The 25,871-nt window shown below is 42.4% G+C and overlaps 3 protein-coding genes across 4 annotated transcripts; 2 read left to right on the forward strand and 1 right to left on the reverse strand.

Annotated features, from left to right (window-relative positions):
* Window positions 1-448: 448 nt before the first annotated feature.
* LOC106595606 (pollen-specific leucine-rich repeat extensin-like protein 1) lies at window positions 449-2,935 on the reverse strand. Its single transcript, XM_014186974.2, has 5 exons — window positions 2,535-2,935; window positions 2,354-2,408; window positions 1,644-1,758; window positions 1,348-1,522; window positions 449-911 (listed from the first exon to the last, which is right to left on the reverse strand). Exons 1-4 carry the CDS (start codon window positions 2,832-2,834, stop codon window positions 1,348-1,350), a joined length of 645 nt encoding a protein of 214 aa, XP_014042449.1. The 5' UTR covers window positions 2,835-2,935; the 3' UTR covers window positions 449-911.
* Window positions 2,936-3,152: 217 nt separating this feature from the next.
* si:dkey-87o1.2 (restin homolog) lies at window positions 3,153-16,310 on the forward strand. 2 transcript variants are annotated; one of them, XM_045698590.1, is made up of 5 exons: window positions 3,153-3,426; window positions 9,411-9,711; window positions 13,142-13,196; window positions 14,610-14,727; window positions 14,917-16,310. In XM_045698590.1, exons 1-5 carry the CDS (start codon window positions 3,374-3,376, stop codon window positions 14,948-14,950), a joined length of 561 nt encoding a protein of 186 aa, XP_045554546.1. In that variant the 5' UTR covers window positions 3,153-3,373; the 3' UTR covers window positions 14,951-16,310. The 2 variants fall into 2 exon arrangements, with proteins under 2 accessions (XP_045554546.1, XP_045554548.1); XM_045698592.1 differs by having other exon boundaries at window positions 3,158-3,426; window positions 9,414-9,711.
* Window positions 16,311-21,011: 4,701 nt separating this feature from the next.
* LOC106575342 (acyl-coenzyme A thioesterase THEM4) lies at window positions 21,012-24,547 on the forward strand. The gene is made up of 6 exons (XM_014151825.2): window positions 21,012-21,470; window positions 21,815-22,004; window positions 22,332-22,494; window positions 22,656-22,766; window positions 22,958-23,082; window positions 23,316-24,547. Exons 1-6 carry the CDS (start codon window positions 21,309-21,311, stop codon window positions 23,357-23,359), a joined length of 795 nt encoding a protein of 264 aa, XP_014007300.1. The 5' UTR covers window positions 21,012-21,308; the 3' UTR covers window positions 23,360-24,547.
* Window positions 24,548-25,871: the final 1,324 nt, after the last annotated feature.

Here is a 25,871-nt window from a genome sequence, read left to right on the forward strand (position 1 = left end):
AGAAAAAGGCTCAGAGACATTATCCTGGCTAGGTGTGGGTACACAAAGCATTGAAAGCAGGTGTGACAATAACTTTGACACTTGTCTTTTAGATAAAAAAAAAAAGAAATACTTGTTCAACAAAATATTTTTCTCTGAGCAATTGTATTACTATAAATATTTAATTTATTTGAGCATACAATATACACAATAGCTTAATATTTGTATTATATAGTACTTTTTGTTCATCTTTATCAAGGGTGCCAATAATTTGAGGTGATATCATTCTATATGAATTATACATCATTGTGATACTCTTACAGATCTCCAGCAGCTGTTATTAGTTATTTGCCTTGAAATGTTTAAAGATGGAGGGAATCAGAACATACAGTAAACAATGCCAATATTTGTGCTCACATTAAATATGAAATGGTTCTGTATCAATAGTTAATAAAATCCACATTCAACATTTTCCTTTAGGGTTAAGCTTTATTACATCAGAATCAGACTAACAGAAATAACAGTTAGCATTGACCAATCAAAAGTCGTGGATTAAACTATGGTCGACACCACTGCATAATACCGTCACCGGGGTAACAGAGTGAGGATGATGAGGAGTGACAGAGAGAGGCTATGGACTTTCCGATTGGTCGATACTGGTGGCACATACACATTTGTTCTAATCCCACACACAAACACCCCCCGAGGGAGGGTCATACTGAGAGAAAGGAATGGACAAGGTTAACAAAAAGTATTCAATATCCACTCATGTTAGATGGTAGTTAATAGACACTCTAAAGTAGCATGAAGGACAACTTCTGACGAGTTTAAAAAGGAACAGAGAAATGTCCTGCAGATGGTCTCCATTTTTCATCCGCCTTCCTTGTCTTTTCTTTGATTCCATGTTTCTCTTCTCGTTCTCGTCGCCCACCCTAAAAACAAACAAAGGTCAAAATGAAAGAGTCAGTCATCCTTCACACAATAAAGGCAAATACAACCAACATCCTGATAGACAGATGAGACATTGTTCCAGAGAAGACAGATCACACATCTGTCATGCACACACCTCTGTCAACAATGAGAGATGGGGATTATAACTAGGACATCACAAAGCTGGTTAACATCATACTCCAGTCAACTCTAATACAGTCCCAGACAGCAAGACTCAAAAGATAGTATTTCAGTCAAATACAGTGTCACTATCCTTTTTAATGATAGAAGCCTTTTTTTATGATGGTGTTTTTGAGTCTTATCTGGCATTTCTACATAACATGTATCTTCACTGCTATAAGCTGTTTCCTAATGCTATCAAGACAATACCAATCAGTGGAATGCTAACAGAAAAAGACAGAACAAAAGATACTCAGCTCATCTCATCTTTGGGGCCTCAGGTTTGGGTTCTTCTGGTTTGGGGACGGCCTCTTGTTTAGGGGCTTCTTTAGGAGAATCAGGTTTGGGAGCATCTGGTTTGGATTCTTCTGGTTTGGGGGCATCTGGTTTTGGAGCGGCCTCTTGTTTAGGCGGTTCATCCCCACACAGTTTCCTTTGGGAGTCAGAGACAGAGCTAAAGTGTGCATGTGTCCATATACCTGTGGTGTACATCCCAAAGGAAACTGTGTGGGGACATGTATAGAGGTGTTCCATGTTCAGTCCCAGTCTCTTACCTTCCCTCTACAGAGTCCTTCTTCACAAAGACACACACTTTGCTGCGCTGCTCTACCTGCTGTTTGAGAGACGTCACCTCTGCTACCCAGGCAGCCTTTTGCTTCTCAAACTCAGCTACAGGACCAGACAGAGAGGGGGTTAGATGCTACAGGACACAACATGGAGCTAGAGGCTACAGAGACACAACATGGAGCTAGAGGCTACAGGACAGAGACACAACATGGAGCTAGAGGCTACAGGACAGAGATAGGGGGATACTAAAAGACAGGTTAGTGAATAAAACATATTCAATAAGACCCGTCGCATATACAGAATACTACTCTTAAACCTAGCGACCTGCAATGAGTTTATTCCACCACAAAATGTCTATTTCATCCACCAAAATCTTTAGAAGAGAAAACAAAGCTTGCACCTAGAACTGGTCACGGACCTGTTTTAAACCTGTTTTATGTTAAAGTTCACTGTGAAAGGGAAGGGAAAGGGGAGACCTAGTTAGTTGCACAACTGAATGCATTCAACAGAAATGTGTCTTCTGCATTTAACCCAACCCCTCTGAATCAGAGGTGAGGGGAGCTGTCTTAATCGACGTCCACTTCATTGAGGAGCAGTGAACTATCATACATGTTATCATAGTCGTACCAGGAATAAGGCGAATATCCTTTCAGAACAGTGTTGATGTAACCATTGTTTAAAAACCTGAAACTCTCACTTTTGGAGTTACTGTTCTCTGCCTCAACGGCCCCCACCTCATCAGCGACATGTTTCTGTGACAGGAGAGAGAGAGAATACACACACACACACACACACACACACACACACACACACACGATGAGCACAGAGGAAATCAATTGTGTACACTCTAAAGCCCAGACATATCCCTCCTTCCTTACCTTTTCTCCCTGGCATGCCTCCAGTTCACTCTTCTTCTTGGCCTCTGCAGCCTGCAGTGGGGTGAGTTCTGACCCCAGAGTATCCACCTGAGCCTTAGTCTTGTCCAGCAGGTTGTGGACTCTGATTACCTCGTGTTGGTACTCTCCCAGTACGTCTCTGGTCACACGCAGTTTAATCGTCTCGAACGATACATGTTTCTGCTCCTTCACCTCTTCTTTCTGCCGCACGTTTATCAGTCCCAGTAGAGCTAAGCTAGTCAGTAGAGACACCCCCACCAACACACCCTGCGTCTTCATCATGCCGTGAAGTTTGACCAAGGAACAGTCGTTTTCGCTGGTCCCTGTCGACTGCTCGACAGATGTGTTGACGACGTCCTCGCAGGCTTACAGCGGAAGTACCAATGGAGTGTGAAAGGACAGGTGGACGCCCACTGTACTTGAGCGGGTCCGTACTTCAGTTTTCAGGTGAAACGGAAGTCAGGTTGAATATACAATATCCACTATATCCTTAAAAAACAGAAACATCTGCTTCTGTTGACTCCGAAGAGAGCCCACTTCTTCTTCTTCTTTTTTCTTTTGGAGAGCGCTTCACCAAAACCATCCCCGTGCCCGCCCACCTGTCACGGTCCATGCTATCTGGGATCCTTGGGACGGGCCTACCTCCCTTTGAAGTTGACATTTAAAATGGTTAACAATGCTTAAAGTTAGGTAAGGATTATGGTTAAGGTTAGAGTAAGGGTGGGGTTTAAGGTTAGGGTTAGGATTTAGGGTATGTACGTCCCAAGGCTCCCAGATAGCACTAGCATACCTGGCACTGCTACGCGGAAGTAAGTGGATGAATGCAAAATGGTCATCAGCACTACGGAATTCAAGGGAATATAAACATAAAAAGGTAAGGTGATAATACTGTATAACATGCGCAACTCGAATTAGGAATGCTATCATAATTTGTTATAACACGCCCTAGCCTATAGGCTACGGCTACGTTTGATTTAGTTCTATTATAAACATTTTGTCATGACAAACCTATTAACCTATAAAGCTCTGCCAGTTTCATGTAAGGCCACACTAGCTATGTTTCCAGTAACTTGTCAAGTGAACTAGGAATTTACAGGAAAACAAAAAGCAGAGTAAAATAGTTGGTAAAGTCAATAAAAAAATCGTATCTGGTGCATTAGTTACAACCAATAGTTTACATACAGTAGATGACTGACATGGGGCGCTGTGTTGAAGCCACCTGCGCCTCCATCTTGGAACTCCCCCGCCGGTGTAAAAAATATTTAAGGAAATATAGAAATGTACCAAGCTAAGGACCCTGGGACTAAATACCTCCCTCTGCAACTGGATCCTGGACTTCCTTACAGGGTGCATGCTTATTGATGAATTGGGGGGGAAAAATGTAATCTATATTAGAATAAGGCTGTAACGTAACAAAATTGGGAAAAAGTCAAGGGGTCTGAATACTTTCCTAATGCAATGTATATTTTCAGTTTGTGAGTGTGTGAGATGCGGGTTGGAGACATGTTTATTTTGACATAATAAAGAACAACTTTTATAAACAATGGGAACACTGCCATGTTGCACTGAGCCTGAAAACCACATCAGTGTCCAACTTTCGGCTGTTGCAGATGCACCTCCCCCGACTTCACTCCTCGACTTTTGTCTACAGTCGGTTGCTTTCACCTTCCCACTCAAATGATCCCAATGTCTTACTGGCCTCTTAGAGACAGGCCCTTTATATCCTAATCAGACAGCACCAGAGTAAACACCAGCCTCTTGGAGACAGGCCCTTTATATCCTAATCAGACAGCACCAGAGTAAACACCAGCCTCTTGGAGACAGGCCCTTTATATCCTAATCAGACAGCACCAGAGTAAACACCAGCCTCTTGGAGACAGGCCCTTTATATCCTAATCAGACAGCACCAGAGTAAACACCAGCCTCTTAGAGACAGGCCCTTTATATCCTAATCAGACAGCACCAGAGTAAACACCAGCCTCTTGGAGACAGGCCCTTTATATCCTAATCAGACAGCACCAGAGTAAACACCAGCCTCTTGGAGACAGGCCCTTTATATCCTAATCAGACAGCACCAGAGTAAACACCAGCCTCTTGGAGACAGGCCCTTTATATCCTAATCAGACAGCACCAGAGTAAACACCAGCCTCTTGGAGACAGGCCCTTTATATCCTAATCAGACAGCACCAGAGTAAACACCAGCCTCTTGGAGACAGGCCCTTTATATCCTAATCAGACAGCACCAGAGTAAACACCAGCATCTTGGAGACAGGCCCTTTATATCCTAATCAGACAGCACCAGAGTAAACACCAGCCTCTTGGAGACAGGCCCTTTATATCCTAATCAGACAGCACCAGAGTAAACACCAGCCTCTTGGAGACAGGCCCTTTATATCCTTATCAGACAGCACCAGAGTAAACACCAGCCTCTTGGAGACAGGCCCTTTATATCCTAATCAGACAGCACCAGAGTAAACACCAGCCTCTTAGAGACAGGCCCTTTATATCCTAATCAGACAGCACCAGAGTAAACACCAGCCTCTTGGAGACAGGCCCTTTATATCCTAATCAGACAGCACCAGAGTAAACACCAGCCTCTTAGAGACAGGCCCTTTATATCCTAATCAGACAGCACCAGAGTAAACACCAGCCTCTTGGAGACAGGCCCTTTATATCCTAATCAGACAGCACCAGAGTAAACACCAGCCTCTTGGAGACAGGCCCTTTATATCCTAATCAGACAGCACCAGAGTAAACACCAGCATCTTGGAGACAGGCCCTTTATATCCTAATCAGACAGCACCAGAGTAAACACCAGCCTCTTGGAGACAGGCCCTTTATATCCTAATCAGACAGCACCAGAGTAAACACCAGCCTCTTGGAGACAGGCCCTTTATATCCTTATCAGACAGCACCAGAGTAAACACCAGCCTCTTGGAGACAGGCCCTTTATATCCTAATCAGACAGCACCAGAGTAAACACCAGCCTCTTAGAGACAGGCCCTTTATATCCTAATCAGACAGCACCAGAGTAAACACCAGCCTCTTGGAGACAGGCCCTTTATATCCTAATCAGACAGCACCAGAGTAAACACCAGCCTCTTAGAGACAGGCCCTTTATATCCTAATCAGACAGCACCAGAGTAAACACCAGCCTCTTGGAGACAGGCCCTTTATATCCTAATCAGACAGCACCAGAGTAAACACCAGCCTCTTAGAGACAGGCCCTTTATATCCTAATCAGACAGCACCAGAGTAAACACCAGCCTCTTGGAGACAGGCCCTTTATATCCTAATCAGACAGCACCAGAGTAAACACCAGCCTCTTGGAGACAGGCCCTTTATATCCTAATCAGACAGCACCAGAGTAAACACCAGCCTCTTGGAGACAGGCCCTTTATATCCTTATCAGACAGCACCAGAGTAAACACCAGCCTCTTGGAGACAGGCCCTTTATATCCTAATCAGACAGCACCAGAGTAAACACCAGCCTCATGGAGACAGGCCCTTTATATCCTAATCAGACAGCACCAGAGTAAACACCAGCCTCTTGGAGACAGGCCCTTTATATCCTAATCAGACAGCACCAGAGTAAACACCAGCCTCTTGGAGACAGGCCCTTTATATCCTTATCAGACAGCACCAGAGTAAACACCAGCCTCTTAGAGACAGGCCCTTTATATCCTTATCAGACAGCACCAGAGTAAACACCAGCCTCTTGGAGACAGGCCCTTTATATCCTAATCAGACAGCACCAGAGTAAACACCAGCCTCTTGGAGACAGGCCCTTTATATCCTAATCAGACAGCACCAGAGTAAACACCAGCCTCTTAGAGACAGGCCCTTTATATCCTAATCAGACAGCACCAGAGTAAACACCAGCCTCTTGGAGACAGGCCCTTTATATCCTAATCAGACAGCACCAGAGTAAACACCAGCCTCTTGGAGACAGGCCCTTTATATCCTAATCAGACAGCACCAGAGTAAACACCAGCCTCTTGGAGACAGGCCCTTTATATCCTAATCAGACAGCACCAGAGTAAACACCAGCCTCTTGGAGACAGGCCCTTTATATCCTAATCAGACAGCACCAGAGTAAACACCAGCCTCTTGGAGACAGGCCCTTTATATCCTAATCAGACAGCACCAGAGTAAACACCAGCCTCTTGGAGACAGGCCCTTTATATCCTAATCAGACAGCACCAGAGTAAACACCAGCCTCTTGGAGACAGGCCCTTTATATCCTTATCAGACAGCACCAGAGTAAACACCAGCCTCTTGGAGACAGGCCCTTTATATCCTAATCAGACAGCACCAGAGTAAACACCAGCCTCATGGAGACAGGCCCTTTATATCCTAATCAGACAGCACCAGAGTAAACACCAGCCTCTTGGAGACAGGCCCTTTATATCCTAATCAGACAGCACCAGAGTAAACACCAGCCTCTTAGAGACAGGCCCTTTATATCCTAATCAGACAGCACCAGAGTAAACACCAGCCTCTTAGAGACAGGCCCTTTATATCCTAATCAGACAGCACCAGAGTAAACACCAGCCTCTTGGAGACAGGCCCTTTATATCCTAATCAGACAGCACCAGAGTAAACACCAGCCTCTTGGAGACAGGCCCTTTATATCCTAATCAGACAGCACCAGAGTAAACACCAGCCTCTTGGAGACAGGCCCTTTATATCCTAATCAGACAGCACCAGAGTAAACACCAGCCTCTTGGAGACAGGCCCTTTATATCCTAATCAGACAGCACCAGAGTAAACACCAGCCTCTTGGAGACAGGCCCTTTATATCCTAATCAGACAGCACCAGAGTAAACACCAGCCTCTTGGAGACAGGCCCTTTATATCCTAATCAGACAGCACCAGAGTAAACACCAGCCTCTTGGAGACAGGCCCTTTATATCCTAATCAGACAGCACCAGAGTAAACACCAGCCTCTTGGAGACAGGCCCTTTATATCCTAATCAGACAGCACCAGAGTAAACACCAGCCTCTTGGAGACAGGCCCTTTATATCCTAATCAGACAGCACCAGAGTAAACACCAGCCTCTTGGAGACAGGCCCTTTATATCCTAATCAGACAGCACCAGAGTAAACACCAGCCTCTTGGAGACAGGCCCTTTATATCCTAATCAGACAGCACCAGAGTAAACACCAGCCTCTTGGAGACAGGCCCTTTATATCCTAATCAGACAGCACCAGAGTAAACACCAGCCTCTTAGAGACAGGCCCTTTATATCCTAATCAGACAGCACCAGAGTAAACACCAGCCTCTTGGAGACAGGCCCTTTATATCCTAATCAGACAGCACCAGAGTAAACACCAGCCTCTTGGAGACAGGCCCTTTATATCCTAATCAGACAGCACCAGAGTAAACACCAGCCTCTTGGAGACAGGCCCTTTATATCCTAATCAGACAGCACCAGAGTAAACACCAGCCTCTTGGAGACAGGCCCTTTATATCCTAATCAGACAGCACCAGAGTAAACACCAGCCTCTTGGAGACAGGCCCTTTATATCCTAATCAGACAGCACCAGAGTAAACACCAGCCTCTTGGAGACAGGCCCTTTATATCCTAATCAGACAGCACCAGAGTAAACACCAGCCTCTTGGAGACAGGCCCTTTATATCCTAATCAGACAGCACCAGAGTAAACACCAGCCTCTTGGAGACAGGCCCTTTATATCCTAATCAGACAGCACCAGAGTAAACACCAGCCTCTTGGAGACAGGCCCTTTATATCCTAATCAGACAGCACCAGAGTAAACACCAGCCTCTTGGAGACAGGCCCTTTATATCCTAATCAGACAGCACCAGAGTAAACACCAGCCTCTTGGAGACAGGCCCTTTATATCCTAATCAGACAGCACCAGAGTAAACACCAGCCTCTTGGAGACAGGCCCTTTATATCCTAATCAGACAGCACCAGAGTAAACACCAGCCTCTTAGAGACAGGCCCTTTATATCCTAATCAGACAGCACGAGAGTAAACACCAGCCCGTGAGGCTGGTAGGAAGTCAAAACAAAAGGCTGCTACTTTGCCAGCTGCTACAGAATCATACAGTGTTTACACAATGTCATCAATACAATATGAATAATCAGTGTGTCCTCGGTCCTTGTACATCCAGTCTGGCGTTAATCACTATCAACAGATATGAGAATAATCCATAACTTTCAGTATCAAGTCTAGTGACCATCAACCCGCACCTTGAGTGTCACATACACTGGAAATCATGTGTTTTACAGAAGGAACATAATATCTACTAATATGCTAAACATTGTGTTAATCACTCTAAACTGAATATGAACTTTAATGATCTTAAATCTCCCCATTGTACACACTGCACCCTAAATGATGACGTACTACATGGAACAATTTCATAATCTCTGGTTGTCTGTGTACCCTCTAAGAGGAAGAGGGAGAAGAAATTAAATGCAAATGAAAGAGATAGATAAACAATAGAGAGAGAGCATATCTGTTAGTAATAAAAGGTGACCTCTGAAACAGAAGGTGAGAGAGGAAGGGAGGGAGAGAGAGAAGTGGGGAGGGAGGGAGATTAAAAGCGGTGGAAGTGTTGTAGTTAAACAAGGAAGTAGATTTCGCTTTGTCTACCAAACATTCTGCCTAGCAGGACGAACTGGTTACAGGTGGACAGACTGCCATCAGCAACCAGAGGGAGGGAATGTGAACACACACTCCAACACACACAGGCTGACTACGGAGATGGTTGAGGAGTGACCAATCAAGACAGCAGACAAGAAAGACAAACTGGACCTGACTTGAGCCTCATTTCTCTCTCCCTCTCTCTTTCTTTGCCCCCTTCCTTCTCTCTGTCCTGTCCCAGCAGTATGCGGGCTGTGTCTGCGCTAGTGTTCCTGTCCGTGGGTGTGATGGTGGTGTTGATGTACCAGGCGGTCCACCAGGAGCTGACTCTGCGGGGTCTTAAAGCCCGCGCTCTGGAGAGCTCCTCTCAGGTCAAGCAGAAGGAGAACGACATCGTCCAGGTCAAGATGAAAATTCAGAAGCTGAATGGTGAGCTTGAGCCCATCAACACCAAGAGAGACGAGCTGACTAAGAAGAAGGAGCAGTCTGCTAAAGGCACAGGCGAGGCGGACAAGAGTCTAAAGACCTGTCATACAGAGAAGGTAGCCCCCCCCCCCCCACACACACACACACACACACACTTTATGCAAACAGACACCTGCTACATAGAGAAGGTACAGCACCGTTTATACTCGTGTTATGATCTATAATAATCCATTAACAGAATGCCTGTGCCAAGTCTCACCAGAGACACAGAACCAGAGAATTAGGAATTAGAACACTGAAACAAAGGCAGCACTAAAACAATCTTTCTATCCATTGTGAAACCATTGGCAACAGACTGGCTTGTGATATGTTTATAGGTCAAATTCAGTTACAGTGGGAGTGTTGGATATGATGATGGTCAGTTGACTTATTTTCCGTAGATTCATTAGTACTCCTAACCCTCATGTAAGGGCCCTGTATTCACCGATCACCATCAAATCAAATGGAATTTGTCACATGCGCCGAATACAACAGGTGTAGTAGACCTTACCGTGAAATGCTTACTTACAAGCCCTAACCAACAATGCAGTTCAAGAAATAGAGTTAAGAAAATATTTACTAAATAAACTCAAGTAAAAATGTTTTATCAAAAGTAACACAAGAAAATGACATAACAATAACGAGGCTATATACAGGTTGTACCGGTACCAAATCAATGGGCGGGGGTACAGGTTAGTCAAGGTAATTCATACCTTTTTACATGTAGAGGTGTATGTCAGGTGAGGTGTGTTAATGTTTTGTGTTTCATACTAGAGGGCAACTTGATCTGATCACCACATCACCACATCATTCACCACTGTGGCAGATTACACACACTGGAAGGTAAACTGACAAGGGATATATTACAGGGCCTTCAGAAACTATTCACACTCCTTCACTTTTTGTTGTTTTACAACCTGAAGTTAAAATGGATTAAATTGAGATTTTGTGTCACTGATCTACACACAATACCTCAAAATGTCAAAGTGGTATTATGTGTTCTGAAATTGTAAAAAAATATAAAAAATGAAAAACTGAAATGTCTTGAGTCAATAAATATTCAGCACCTTTGTTATGGCAAGCCAAAAATAAATTGAGGAGTAAAAATCTGCTTCTGCTAAGCTAATTGTTTTAAGATGGTCATACCATGGATTATTTAGCTATTTTATTTGGAATTGTTTATACCTTTAGGTATATAACAAAAAATATAGCACATAGAAACGCATTGAATAACTCATTCATAAATGGCAAAACAGACAGTCAAAAAATAAATAATAAGGAATAAGGTTTTGATGTGTCTGTCCTATATCTAGGAGATATAAGAAAGCTCAGGAAATAAACAATTCTTTGGCACAAAACTACTTACATACTTCCATTCATTTTTTGACCCGTTACAGGGTTACATTCAGATGAGCCCCATGACACTTGTTCGGACACTACAGACGTTTTCGTGAGGAGACCGATTTTCGGGATGTATGCTGATCTGACAAACAGCATTGTAGCTCTGCCACTTTCCACTGCAGATGCACAAGGTGGATGCAGTGGATTGAGACACAGCCCATACAGTATCTCTATCTTAAACAGACAGATTTTGATGGGGATTTTGCATGGACTCACTCTGTGTGCCACAAGTGTTTAACATGATTAGACCTTACCGTGAAATGCTTACTTACAAGCCCTAACCAACAATGCAGTTCAAGAAATAGAGTTAAGAAAATATTTACTAAATAAACTCAAGTAAAAATGTTTTATCAAAAGTAACACAAGAAAATGACATAACAATAACGAGGCTATATACAGGTTGTACCGGTACCAAATCAATGGGCGGGGGTACAGGTTAGTCAAGGTAATTCATACCTTTTTACATGTAGAGGTGTATGTCAGGTGAGGTGTGTTAATGTTTTGTGTTTCATACTAGAGGGCAACTTGATCTGATCACCACATCACCACATCATTCACCACTGTGGCAGATTACACACACTGGAAGGTAAACTGACAAGGGATATATTACAGGGCCTTCAGAAACTATTCACACTCCTTCACTTTTTGTTGTTTTACAACCTGAAGTTAAAATGGATTAAATTGAGATTTTGTGTCACTGATCTACACACAATACCTCAAAATGTCAAAGTGGTATTATGTGTTCTGAAATTGTAAAAAAAATATAAAAAATGAAAAACTGAAATGTCTTGAGTCAATAAATATTCAGCACCTTTGTTATGGCAAGCCAAAAATAAATTGAGGAGTAAAAATCTGCTTCTGCTAAGCTAATTGTTTTAAGATGGTCATACCATGGATTATTTAGCTATTTTATTTGGAATTGTTTATACCTTTAGGTATATAACAAAAAATATAGCACATAGAAACGCATTGAATAACTCATTCATAAATGGCAAAACAGACAGTCAAAAAATAAATAATAAGGAATAAGGTTTTGATGTGTCTGTCCTATATCTAGGAGATATAAGAAAGCTCAGGAAATAAACAATTCTTTGGCACAAAACTACTTACATACTTCCATTCATTTTTTGACCCGTTACAGGGTTACATTCAGATGAGCCCCATGACACTTGTTCGGACACTACAGACGTTTTCGTGAGGAGACCGATTTTCGGGATGTATGCTGATCTGACAAACAGCATTGTAGCTCTGCCACTTTCCACTGCAGATGCACAAGGTGGATGCAGTGGATTGAGACACAGCCCATACAGTATCTCTATCTTAAACAGACAGATTTTGATGGGGATTTTGCATGGACTCACTCTGTGTGCCACAAGTGTTTAACATGATTACCCCACATGATTACCCCATTGGCGCCATTGAATGTTCCTGAGTGGCCTAGTTACAGTTTTGACTTGAATCGTCTTGAAAATCTATGGCAAGACATAAAAATGTCTGTCTAGCAATGATCAACAAACAAGTTGAAAGAGCTTTAAGAATGTTTTAAAGAATAATGGGCAAATACTGTACAATCAGATGTGCAAAGCTGTGTGCTCACAGCTATAATCGCTGCCGAAGGGGATTCTAACATGTATTGGCAGGGGGATTGAATATGTACAGTATCTAATCAAGATATATTAGTGTTTTATTTTTCCATTATTACTTAAAAAAAATATATGTTTTCCTCTTTGAATTACAGAGTATTTTGTGTAGATCGTTGGCAAAAAAGTACAATTAAACCTATTTGAATCCCACTTTGTATCACAACAAAATTTGGAAAAAGTCAAGGGGTGTGAATACTTTCTGACGGTAATGTATGTTTTGTGTTGAGTGGCATGTGAGAGGTATTCTGCCAGGTATTCTCTTAGCAGTGATCAGTCAGGAATTACATTTTGTTCTCACTTATTAGTCACGAAAATGATTAGTCACACTTTAAACAAAGTGCATATTATGAAGGACTCATTGTATGCCTTATGTAGCCCTTAATAATGCCTAGCTAGATAAGGCCCACAATGCTTCAAATACCGGTCCTCATCTTCCTCATCTCCCCTCTTTTTTTCTCCTCAGGCCGATGCGGAGAAAAAGAAGACTGACGCGTCAGCGGCCCTTCAGAAAGTTAAAGGTACGATGGTTATTTTACTGCAGTGATGGGATACCGTCAGCGGCCCTTCAGAAAGTTAAAGGTACGATGGTTATTTTACTGCAGTGATGGGATACCGTCAGCGGCCCTTCAGAAAGTTAAAGGTACGATGGTTATTTTACTGCAGTGATGGGATACCGTCAGCGGCCCTTCAGAAAGTTAAAGGTACGATGGTTATTTTACTGCAGTGATGGGATACCGTCAGCGGCCCTTCAGAAAGTTAAAGGTACGATGGTTATTTTACTGCAGTGATGGGATACCGTCAGCGGCCCTTCAGAAAGTTAAAGGTACGATGGTTATTTTACTGCAGTGATGGGATACCATCAGCGGCCCTTCAGAAAGTTAAAGGTACGATGGTTATTTTACTGCAGTGATGGGATACCGTCAGCGGCCCTTCAGAAAGTTAAAGGTACGATGGTTATTTTACTGCAGTGATGGGATACCGTCAGCGGCCCTTCAGAAAGTTAAAGGTACGATGGTTATTTTACTGCAGTGATGGGATACCGTCAGCGGCCCTTCAGAAAGTTAAAGGTACGATGGTTATTTTACTGCAGTGATGGGATACCGTCAGCGGCCCTTCAGAAAGTTAAAGGTACGATGGTTATTTTACTGCAGTGATGGGATACCGTCAGCGGCCCTTCAGAAAGTTAAAGGTACGATGGTTATTTTACTGCAGTGATGGGATACCGTCAGCGGCCCTTCAGAAAGTTAAAGGTACGATGGTTATTTTACTGCAGTGATGGGATACCGTCAGCGGCCCTTCAGAAAGTTAAAGGTACGATGGTTATTTTACTGCAGTGATGGGATACCGTCAGCGGCCCTTCAGAAAGTTAAAGGTACGATGGTTATTTTACTGCAGTGATGGGATACCGTCAGCGGCCCTTCAGAAAGTTAAAGGTACGATGGTTATTTTACTGCAGTGATGGGATACCGTCAGCGGCCCTTCAGAAAGTTAAAGGTACGATGGTTATTTTACTGCAGTGATGGGATACCGTCAGCTCAGTCATGAATTGCTTCCTTTTAGGTGGTTCTGGAATTTAATGTCTCTTTTCTGGATTTAGATCATTAGTGGGTATCAGCCTAATTCTGCTCTACATGCATTATTTGGTGTTTTACATTTTACACTGAGGATATTTTTGCAGAATTCTGCATATAGAGTCTCAATTTGTTGTTGTCCCATTTTGTGAATTCTTGGTTGTTGAGCGGACCCCAGACCTCACAACCTTTCTCTCAATACATTTATTCCTGCCCTCCCCATTTCCCCCCATGTCTTTCTCTCCTCCTTCCCACCTCTCTCTCAATACCCTTTCCTCCTTATCTACCCATTTCCTTCTGTCTTTTTTCCTACCCTCCCACTTTCCACCCCTCTCTCATTATCCCTCGCTCCCCCTCTAGATGATCAAGAAGCAGAGAAGAAGAAAGCTCAGGAGGAGATCCAGGCGTTGAAACAGCAGATTCTGGACCGGGACAAGGCACTGTGTGCGTTTGTGGACCAGACCAATGAGGAAGGACGGTAAGAGCAGACACACACCCAGGCATTCAGCCACACTCACACACTCAGTAACACAGTCTTGTGGTCACCATTATGAAAGACTTCTATGGTCACGCTGTACTGTGTGTCATGTAGTTCTGTGGTTACTGGGTGCTCACATGCTATTGATAACTAATGGTTGTTGTTGTTGTTTTCTTTGTTGTTTTGCAGGAAGCTGTGTGGAATCACAGAGGCCCCAAAATGAAGACTTGGACTACACTATCAGCCTCCATCCCTCCCTCCCTCCCTCCTCCCTTCCTCATGCTTGCCGTGATGCACACACACCCATACACATCATCGTTGTGCAGCTCATAACATTCACCACCTACAACCACCTTCACTTCACTGTACCTCTCAATACTCAGGAAAATAAAAAACAAGAAGGGTTTGGAAAACCCAGTCTGAATGTCATGTCTTCATTACATACAGTACACTGTTAGTTTATGTATGCAGGTAAAGAAGGGAGACATTACATGTTTTTAATTAGTGAGTTTCATCCTATGGTACAGTACATTAATGTAGGAATGACTGAAAGAGGTTAGGGATAATTCCCTCAGAGATGGAGCAGGGTGTCTCTGAGGTGATTTCTGAATGTTGCAAAGGTTCTAGAGAAGAGTTCTAGAGAAGTGTGCAGGTGCATGCCCATCTGGTTCAATTGTCTATTAAATATTTATTATGCATAGATGTATGATTGACCTTTATCGTGCATAGATGTATGATTGATCTTTATAGTGCATAGATGTATGATTGACCTTTATCGTGCATAGATGTATGATTGATCTTTATAGTGCATAGATGTATGATTGACCTTTATCGTGCATAGATGTATGATTGATCTTTATAGTGCATAGATGTATGATTGACCTTTATCGTGCATAGATGTATGATTGATCTTTATAGTGCATAGATGTATGATTGATCTTTATAGTGCATAGATGTATGATTGACCTTTATCGTGCATAGATGTATGATTGATCTTTATAGTGCATAGATGTATGATTGACCTTTATTATGCATAGGTGTATGATTGACCTTTATTGTGTATAGATTTATGATTGACCCTTATTGCATTTGGGTGTGGTGTGCGTTAATCAGAGTATAACATTGCCCTGTGTGCGTGTGGGTAATGGGAAAATGTAAGATGAATAAAGTGAATATTCAGTTAACAGTAATTAACACAATGATTAACATATTTATATGTTTCCCCTTTCTATAATACACATGATTTCCAATGTTCTATTTGTGACACTCACTTTTGTATGGGTTGATGGTCACTAGACCTGAGCTACTGAAGGTACAAGGACTGAGAACACACTGATTATTATTGTATTGATGACATTATGAACACTGTGTGATTCTGTAGCAGCCGGCAAAGTCACTGTCTTTTGTATTGACTCCAAGCCTCTCTGGTTGATATTTTAGAGAACATTTGGTACTGTCTGATAAGAATATGAAGGTTCGGTCTCCAAGAGCCCCGTTGGACATTTTCTGTGCTTCTGTTCTGGAGGTGTCTCCCTGAATGATTGTATTAAACTGGATTGATCTCTGATTGATATTATCAACAACTGCTCTCCTTTTTGTTTATCTGGAAATTCCAGTTACTTTCTCAGTCTGTGTTAGAATCTCCAACCCTGCATGACCAAGTGTCCCAGATATGGCTAGAGAGATTGGACATGTCATTGTGAGCTACAATACACTATGTTAAATGTAGTGAGCTCATATGTTACATAATTACTCCTCAAAGACTGAAGCAAATGACCAGTAGAGAGTTCTACTGAATGGACAAATGCCAGACTGTGTATCGGTTGATTTTTTTGGTCTTGCTTGCTGTTGACAAGGAGACCTGTTTGTTAACCAAATATTTGTTTTGTTTATGTACAGTGTTACCTCCCTGACTGTCACACAAATTCCTGTTTTGTTAAGGTGACATGAGTCATGTGACATGAGGCCCAGTAATTCATTACTGGAATGTAAATTGCTTAAAACTGTACTTTTACAGAAGCAGTTTATCCACTCTGCTTCTGTACAGATCAGACCTTTTTTTATTTATGTAAATACAACGATGTAAAACTGTAATCCTTAAGATAAAACACTTTAATATGTGTTTTATCTTTAGGATTAGAGTTTTACATCATTGTATTTACATAAATAAAAAAAGGTCTGATTGTAAACAAGGTGCTTGTAGATGGCTGTGAGTAAATGTTTTCACATTAATACTTCAAAGTATTCTATAGTTGTTCACACATCCTTGCTGCTAGATGGCTTTCTGCATAAACTTCAGATGATCTTTGGTGTTGTTATGGGTCTAGTGGAGACTAGAGTCTAGACTGTTTGTAGATGGTCTTGCCCAGTCTGTTGAACTCTATGACGTACTGCTGTCTCTCATGCTCCAGGAGGGCCTGCAGTGCTGCTCTACGGACCTGCACACACACAGAAAGCAGACATCATGGAGAGCATGTACTGTAGATACAGGGGAAACTGTAGTTGAAGTTCTGGTACAAATATGGACAATGCAAGCAATTCATAATTTGGTGTGTCCTATATGGAAAACCTGACAATGTGTAGCCTACTTTTACCCCTGCCTGGTGTTACAAATGTGTAATTGCTCTGACAGTGTATGTGTGTAAGGGACACAAATTAACAAGAATAAGACCATTAATTTTCCTCAGTCAGAGGAATAGGTTAGAGATATGATGCTACGAACCTTCATGAAAGGGCTGATAATAGGTTATTTAATGAAGTCCCCTAAGAGAACAAGGTCTCTAAAATGGTATGGAGACAGGGATTAGCTTCATGGCAACAACACTAGCTGGATCCTATCCACATTAATATATACTTCAGGTTTCCTGATTTTGCCTTCAAAATAAAAGTCTGCGGTAAAACGCTGTGTCTGCCACTATATATATATTTTTTTTTTTCAGCTTTGTGCATAATAAAATTAGGAGAAATATAATAACTACATGGGGTAAAAATCTAAACTAAAGAGAATTAGTACTTTATATAAATCAAATCAAACATGCCCCGAATACAACGGGTGTAGTAGACCTTACTGTGAAATACTTACAAGCCCAAACCAATAATGCAGTTAGAAAATTTATAATAATTAATTTAAAAAAAAACGAATATAATATATATAAAAAAGTTAAATAAATAATTCATTAATACATTTAAAATATATATTTTTTTATAACAAATAAAAGTAACAAATAATTAAAGAGCAGCAGTAAAATAACAATAGCGAGGCTATATACAGGGGCTACCGGTACAGAGTCAATGTAAAGTAATATTAAAGAATATTATAAGGTGGAGCATAATGAGAAAATGGTTGGCGCTTAATAATATCCTACTGGTAAAAAATATATATATTAAACATAAAAAATATATATATATTTTGATTGTATGATTCTTGTTTATTTACTGGTGCTATTGTTTAAGGATGCAATTTGAAATGTAATGTTTAGAAAAAAAGTACTGTATTTTTGTTGTATTGCACAGACAAATTGCACACAGGAAAAGCGATTGATTGTGTGTCCATAAAACCAGGGCCCAGTCTACTTACTAGAGTTCCTAGAATACAAATCAGATGAGTTAGAACAAAAAACTAGGTCATAGGAAGAGTTGCTGTACTTTTACTGTGGTCAAACATCTGAAAATGTGGTGCCTGGTCACTATACGATTATTTGTGCAGATGTAAAAATGGGGTGGGGAGTACTCAGGGTCTGTAGAATGTAATGGTGTCATTTAGTGTTGCTGGCCTTTTACTCCACCCATTCCATTGGCCACGATGCAAATCACTGTATAAGGAATACATGTTGGCTTATAGAGAAAAAACTATTCTAGGGGTCACAGTAGAAGCATTGTAAGGAATACTCAGTATGGTCTGTAGAATGTATATATGGTGTCATTTCATTGGGCTCTGAATAATACGGAGTGTTCCTTTCTGTACAGTGCTATATTTGCACCTTATAGTGTCTAGGCACCCCAATTTAAGCTGTTTGACAACAGTGAAAATTAAATCAAATTAAATGTTATTTGTCACATACACATGTTTAACAGATGTTATTGTGGGTGTAGCATAATGCTTGTGTTTCTAGCTCTAACAGTGCAGTAATATCTAACAATTTCACAACAATGCACACAATCTAAAGTAAAGGAAAGGAATGAAGAATATATAAATATATGATGAGCAATGTCAGATCGGCATAGACTAAGATGCAGTAGAATACAGTATATACATATAAGATGAGTAATGCAAAATATGTAAACATTATTAAAGTGACTAGTGTTCCATTATTAAAGTGGCCTCTAATGTGCTAGTGATGGCTATTAAACAGTATTTAACAGTTTGATGGCCTTGAGATAGAAGCTGTTTTTCAGTCTCTCAGTCCCAGCTTTGATGCACCTGTACTGACCTCGCCTTCTGGATGATAGCGGGGTGAACAGTCAGTGGCTTGGGTGGTTGATGTCCTTGATGATCTTTTTGCCCTTCCTGTGACATCGGGTGCTGTAGGTGTCCTGGAGGGCTGGTAGTTTGCCCCCGGTGATGCGTTGGGCAGACCGCACCACCCTCTGGAGAGCCCTGCGGTTGCGAGCGGTGCAGTTGCTGTACCAGGCAGTGATACATCCCGACAGGATGCTCTAAATTGTGCATCTGTAAAAGTTTGTGAGGGTTTTAGGTACCAAGCCAAATATCTTCAGCCTCCTGAGGTTGAAGAGGTGCTGTTGCACCTTCTTCACCACACTGTTTGTGTAGGTGGACCATTTCAGTTTGTCAGTGATGTGTACGCGAGGAACTTGAAGCTTTCCACCTTCTCCACTGCGGTCACATCGATGTGGATAGGGGGGGTGCTCCATCTGCTGTTTCCTGAAGTCCACGATCAGCTCCTTTGTTTTGTTGACGTTGGGTGAGAGGTTATTTTCCTGGCACCACACTCCCAGAGCCCTCACCTCCTCCCTGTAGGCTGTCTCTTCATTGTTGGTAATCAGGCCTACTACTGTTGTGTCGTCTGCAAACTTGATGATTGAGTTGGAGGCGTGCATGGCCACGGAGTCATGGGTGAACAGGGAGTACAGGAGCGGGCACGCATCCTTGTGGGGCCCCAGTGTTGAGTATCAGCGAAGTGGAGGTGTTTTTTCCTACAGTACCTTCACCACCTGGGGGTGGACCGTCAGGAAGTCCAGGACCCAGTTGCACAGGGTGGGGTTCAGACCCAGGGCCTCAAGCTTGGAGGGTACTATGGTGTTGAATGATCTGTGTCTTGATCTGTGTTATTCAGAGCCCTATGAAATTACACCATATATACATTCGACAGACCCTACTGAGTATTCCCTACAACACTTCTACTGCGGCACCTAGAATAGTATTTGCTCTACAAGCCAATATGTATTCCATACACAGTGATTTGCATTGGGGGCATTTAGGCTATTGACACTTTTCTGCTATTACGTGCAGACATTTATTCTGAACATTCTGAAATTCTGTGACCCGGAAGTACTTTTTTAGTGTTGCTGAGGAGACAGGGCCCTGTTTCAGCACCCCTTCACTCCCTCACCATCGTCAGAGCAGCCTTTCCCAGCTCAGTCTCTCTCTGCTGGGTCAGTTCTCTCAACTTCAGGGTCTTCATGGAACCAGCCTGGGTGGAGCCCTCAAACTCAGCCTTTTGCATCACACCACAGATACTGAGAGAAAGAAAGAGAGGGGGGGTCCTTTCACCACATTGAGAACTGAAAGGACTGTAACTTCAAGGTATTTCAGGGAAAATGTATCAAACGTTGCAGTTACAATTAGCCCAACTGTACAGAACGGAATAGTTTACACACCTGTCCAGCTCTGCAATGCGGTTAGTCATCTCGCCATCTTTCTATAAAAGAGTGAAAATGCAGACTATAACACATTTCCAGCCACTTAGCTATAGGTATCTGACCACTTTTTTGTCTGTGTGTTGCCTAGTATTGACATGCTTACCTTGATTCTGTCTCTCGCCCTCTGCACACGTTTGTTTTTGGAACGTCGTTCCTCACAACCAAACATCCTGCTGGCAGTTTATTTGAAGTAAATAATCACTAAGTTGCTTGCTTTAACAAAAACTGCACAATAAACGAATAAATGGTAAAAAAAAAATTGTCAGCGTCTCAATAGATGGAGGAGAGTCTGTCTACGTTGGCATGGTAACTAACCTATGTAGCCGGAAATATCATTCCTTCGCTGCCAATTACAATAAACGATACAGATCACATGACCAGGATGACGCGTGTTGCCCGTCGTCGTTCCTTGTGCAGGAAGTGGTAACATGGGGCGATGAGATACACATGAAAGTCATTCTACCGGCAAAACTAGAGGCGAGACAAAATTGACAAAAGCTCCGTATTTATCCTCCTGTTGTTAGTTTGTTACAGTAGAAAGTTATAGTTCTATGTTAGGTTTGATTCGGAATGTGTATTGCTATCATACAACAGCCACTAGTCAGTAAAGCTGAAGGGCTGGCTAGTAGTAACCGTAACGTTACAGTAATTTGTAGTTACATCAGAATAGGGCTTGGCAATCTTACCCCAACATTGTCATCATGATACGAACAGGAGTGCAGCAGATGGCCAGGGGACTGTGCCAAATAATGCGACGTGAAATCTCAAAGGGAAATTTCAACAACAACATCAGACAACAAATGACTCCAAGAGGGACTCTCCAGTTTCCCTGGTCCTCTATCAACAGTGTCCGAACCATGGCGGTAGGTCCAGAAACACACACACAGCCACACATATTTAGCTAGATACAAACAGCCATAACATTAGTGTAGCCTACTGTCAAGGGCAATGTGAGTGAGAACATGTGAGTCATGATTCATCTTACCTAAACATTTGTCATGGTTCCCTTTTCCCAAACGTTACTGCCGATAGAAACAGTATTTTTTCCCACAATGTGCATTGTGAACTGTGCTGTAATGTATTTCGTTATGGATGTTTCTGCCGTGTCATGCTGTTCTGTTGTCATACAGTGGGACCCCCTGTACTCAGTCAGATAATACTGTAAAAAAGTATGGATAAGAGTGTAATAGTAGTGTTTGTCCACTAGGTGCTGCCCTGGCCTTTCGCTTTCCAGCCACGGGACTTCAGCCTGCCCAACACGTCCTGGGGCTCCGACATGAGGCGTCTGTATGAGCACTATAACAGCCAGTGTGAGGTAGAGACAGATGACGGAGAGAAGAAGTGGGGGGTCTGGAGAAGACTGCCCAGCTATAACCGCTCCCTCAAGTATGCCACAGGTACAGTAAGGAAGGGTTTCTTTCACTTATGGATGGAGTATGTGTGTGTGTGTGTACGAAAATGCATGCACTCACTACTGTAAATCGCTCTGGACTAGATAAATTGCTAAAATGTGACGTAAAAAAAATGTGTTTGTATAACCCTGTCTCTCTCATGTCCTGGGCATAGTGTCTGAGTAAGATGCTGTGTGTATGTGTGTAACTCTGTGTCTCTCCTTCCAAGGTGGGGTGTATATGAGTAAGATGTTGTCTATATGTGTGTCTCTCCTTCCAAGGTGGGGTGTATCTGAGTAAGATGTTGTCTATATGTGTGTCTCTCCTTCCAAGGTGGGGTGTATCTGAGTAAGATCATTCAGTCGAAGGCGCGTCTGTTCACGCGGAACATCAGGGAGCAGGGTGCAGCGTTCGAGTACGTCGTGTTTGTCAACAAGCAGGAGCAGAAGTGTGTGTGTGTGTTCCAGGCTGGCCACCTACTGGAGGGACCCCCGGGGTGAGCTGTTTGTGTCTGTGTGTGCTGATGGCATGTGTATACTGTGACAATGTTTGTCCTTGTGTGTGTATCTCTGTAAAAATGACACAATCAACTGCTAGCATTCAAACATCATATTTAGTCAGAAGTGTAATGTTTATAAATTATGTGTGTGATTCCAGGCACGTCCATGGGGGGGCAATAGCTACCATGATTGACACTGTAACAGGGACCCATGCCACCTACCTCTCTGGGCCTGTCATGACTGCCAACCTCAACATCAACTACCGCAGGTACACACACACTTTCTCCCTCACTCTGTTCCTCACTCTCTCCATCACTCACTCACGGCTTATTAAACTCTAAAAACATGTTTTCATGTTATTGTGATCATTATTGTAAGGTTCTAAGTGAGGTTCTAGATTTTTCCTGACCACATTTCCTGGTTATGACACATACTGTATCCCGCCTCTCCTCCCCAAAGCCCCATCCCATTGGGTAGTACAGTGCTGCTCACCTGCTCATTGGATAAGAAAGAGGGACGGAAAACCTTTGTTTCCTGTCAAGTGACCAACACGGACAGTTCCAAACTACACACAGAGGCCACAGGTTCTGTCACCCACCCTTACATGTTGGTTGTGTTTTTAGACGTGTGTCATTGGACTTTCAGTCAGTCTGAAGTGTTCTCTCAGTCTTAGTATGTTTCTCTCTTTTCCCTCATCCTTCTCTCTCTCATTCTCCCTCTCTCTCTCCTTCTCCCTCTCTCTCTCCTTCTCCCTCTCTCTCTCCTTCTCCCTCTCTCTCTCCTTCTCCCTCACTCTCTCTCCTTCTCCTTCTCTCAGGGCTGTTTCTGTCAATCACAATGGGACACCTATTAGGAGGATGATGGATTGGCCAGCTCATCGACCAACCAGACGCTACAAACACACAACATCAGAAACAGCACTGACTTCCTAGGGGGTGTGTTTGTCTGCACACAAATGTTTGGGTGTATGTCAGTACCTTAGTGTGGGAGTGTGTATGCTTTAGTGTGTGTGTGTGTGTGTGTGTGTGTGTGTGTGTGTGTGTGTGTGTGTGTGTGTGTGTGTGTGTGTGTGTGTGTGTGTGTGTGTGTGTGTGTGTGTGTGTGTGTGTGTGTGTGTGTGTGTGTGTGTGTGTGTGTGTGTGTGTGTGGTTATGACTGTCAGATCCAGTAATCTTCTTAACTCTAGCAGTTTGCCTGAGACACCTGATGCCTTGCGCTCCACTGACATAGCCTACAGATACTGTATATCATAGACACAACCAGTTGTGGATATTGTACCTCTCTTTCTCCACTGTTACACACTCCTGGACCACCAGCTCCAGTCAGAGTGAAGGACATAACCTCTGGTATATTATATTTAGTTCGAGGCTGTGGATACAACTTTTCTGAACCCTTCTTCCCGACAGCTAAAGGTCCCGACACTTCTGCATGTGCAGGATTCTCTACTTTTACGCACCTCCCTTCACATTTCTCAGTCAATTGTGAATGATAATCTTCATGTTTTACCTGTGAAACATCCATGCAGCATCTGCATACCTGTGTCTAGTTTCAATCATAGCACATATTCTGCCTAGTGACACGTGCTGTTGAGTTTTGGCCACATGAGAGAAAAATGTGCCCGTTCGCACAATCATCCTAAAATCTCATAAGAAATGAGGTGGTGTTTTGTCTTAAAGTAATTTTATACTACGCTATTATATTGGGTTCTATTATGTAGAATACCATCATTGTGTGATCTGTCAGACATTGATTCAGCTTTGATCTAACTTTATTAAACGAGCTCCATTCACCAGAGTAGCTTGTTCTCTATGAGTAGAACAGAGACGGTGTGTAAAGAAGCTTCAGGACCTTTAGCCGTCGGAATGAGGGGTCTAGAAAAGTTGGATCCACAGCCACTCCGATATATTTAATAGATTGTTTATTTTTAGTATTTTATTTATATAATTCTGAATAATTTATTGGGCCTTTACAGTTTGAGATTTGAATCATTGCTGATACGTTATTATGTGACCATTATGACCTCTTGAATAAAGCCTTACCTCTTTGGTACTGTAGACTGTTTTTCTATGGTATCTGGCTCAATGTGGGATAACTTTTCCATTCTCATTGGTCCATGTGTTATAAACAACCTTCAGACAGACTGATGTCATACAGACCCTTTTCTCTTCATATGTCAACCTCTCTCTTCGAATCTATATCTACCTCTCACCCCTACTTCCTTCTTTCCCCTCTTCCTTCCTTCCTCTCTCTCTCTCTGTCACTGTCTGTCTCTCTTTTTCTTTATTTGTCAGTCTATCTTGTCTCTGACCCCTCCCTCTTTGTGAATGATCCCCTTCCAGTAAGAAATGAATGACAGGCAGCATTACGGTAAAAACTGACACGTTGTCCACATCACAGAGTTCAGAGGATTCTGTCAGCATAAACCCAGCAGACCACATAGCCTTAACCAGCACTCTCACTACTGAGACTGATACTGAGGACAAAACATAGACACTATGGTCCCAATCTGGCCATTTCAAAATGCTACTTTATTCGACTCTTTGGGTATCGTAGGCACGCATAACACATAGTAGGCATGGTAATGAACTGATAATAGTAGGTATGGTAACGAACTGATAACAGTAGGCATGGTAACTAACTGATACTAGTAGGCATCGTAACTAACTGATACTAGTAGGCATGGTAACGAACTGATACTAGTAGGCATGGTAACGAACTGATACTAGTAGGCATGGTAATGAACTGATACTAGTAGGCATCGTAACTAACTGATAGTAGCAGGCATGGTAACTAACTGATACTAGTAGGCATGGTAACTAACTGATACTAGTAGGCATCGTAACTAACTGATAACAGCAGGCATGGTAATGAACTGATAACAGTAGGCATGGTAACAAACTGATAATAGTAGGCATGGTAACTAACTGATACTAGTAGGCATGGTAACTAACTGATAGTAGCAGGCATGGTAACTAACTGATACTAGTAGGCATGGTAACTAACTGATACTAGTAGGCATGGTAACTAACTGATAACAGTAGGTATGGTAACTAACTGATACTAGTAGGCATGGTAACGAACAGATAACAGTAGGCATGGTAACTAACTGATAACAGTAGACATGGTAACGAACTGATAGTAGCAGGCATGGTAACTAACTGATAACAGTAGGCATGGTAACTAACTGATACTAGTAGGCATCGTAACTAACTGATAACAGCAGGCATGGTAATGAACTGATAACAGTAGGCATGGTAACAAACTGATAATAGTAGGCATGGTAACTAACTGATACTAGTAGGCATGGTAACTAACTGATAACAGTAGGTATGGTAACTAACTGATACTAGTAGGCATGGTAACGAACTGATAA

Source organism: Salmo salar, chromosome ssa02 (assembly GCF_905237065.1).
Source record: "Salmo salar chromosome ssa02, Ssal_v3.1, whole genome shotgun sequence".
NCBI lineage: Eukaryota > Metazoa > Chordata > Actinopteri > Salmoniformes > Salmonidae > Salmo > Salmo salar.

Excerpts from the sequence above, each read along its gene's own strand:
- LOC106575342 (XM_014151825.2), top strand. The coding sequence starts at position 21,309 with ATGATACGAACAGGAGTGCAGCAGATGGCCAGGGGACTGTGCCAAATA. Across the intron at positions 21,471-21,814 it reads ACAGTGTCCGAACCATGGCG|GTGCTGCCCTGGCCTTTCGC; the intron begins GTAGGTCCAGAA and ends TTTGTCCACTAG. Across the intron at positions 22,495-22,655 it reads CTACTGGAGGGACCCCCGGG|GCACGTCCATGGGGGGGCAA; the intron begins GTGAGCTGTTTG and ends GTGTGATTCCAG.
- si:dkey-87o1.2 (XM_045698590.1), top strand. The coding sequence starts at position 3,374 with ATGCAAAATGGTCATCAGCACTACGGAATTCAAGGGAATATAAACATA. Across the intron at positions 3,427-9,410 it reads GGGAATATAAACATAAAAAG|CAGTATGCGGGCTGTGTCTG; the intron begins GTAAGGTGATAA and ends GTCCTGTCCCAG. Across the intron at positions 13,197-14,609 it reads GGCCCTTCAGAAAGTTAAAG|ATGATCAAGAAGCAGAGAAG; the intron begins GTACGATGGTTA and ends CTCCCCCTCTAG.
- LOC106595606 (XM_014186974.2), bottom strand. The coding sequence starts at position 2,834 with ATGATGAAGACGCAGGGTGTGTTGGTGGGGGTGTCTCTACTGACTAGC. Across the intron at positions 1,759-2,353 it reads AGAGAACAGTAACTCCAAAA|CTGAGTTTGAGAAGCAAAAG; the intron begins GTGAGAGTTTCA and ends CTGGTCCTGTAG. Across the intron at positions 1,523-1,643 it reads AAGGACTCTGTAGAGGGAAG|GAAACTGTGTGGGGATGAAC; the intron begins GTAAGAGACTGG and ends TGACTCCCAAAG.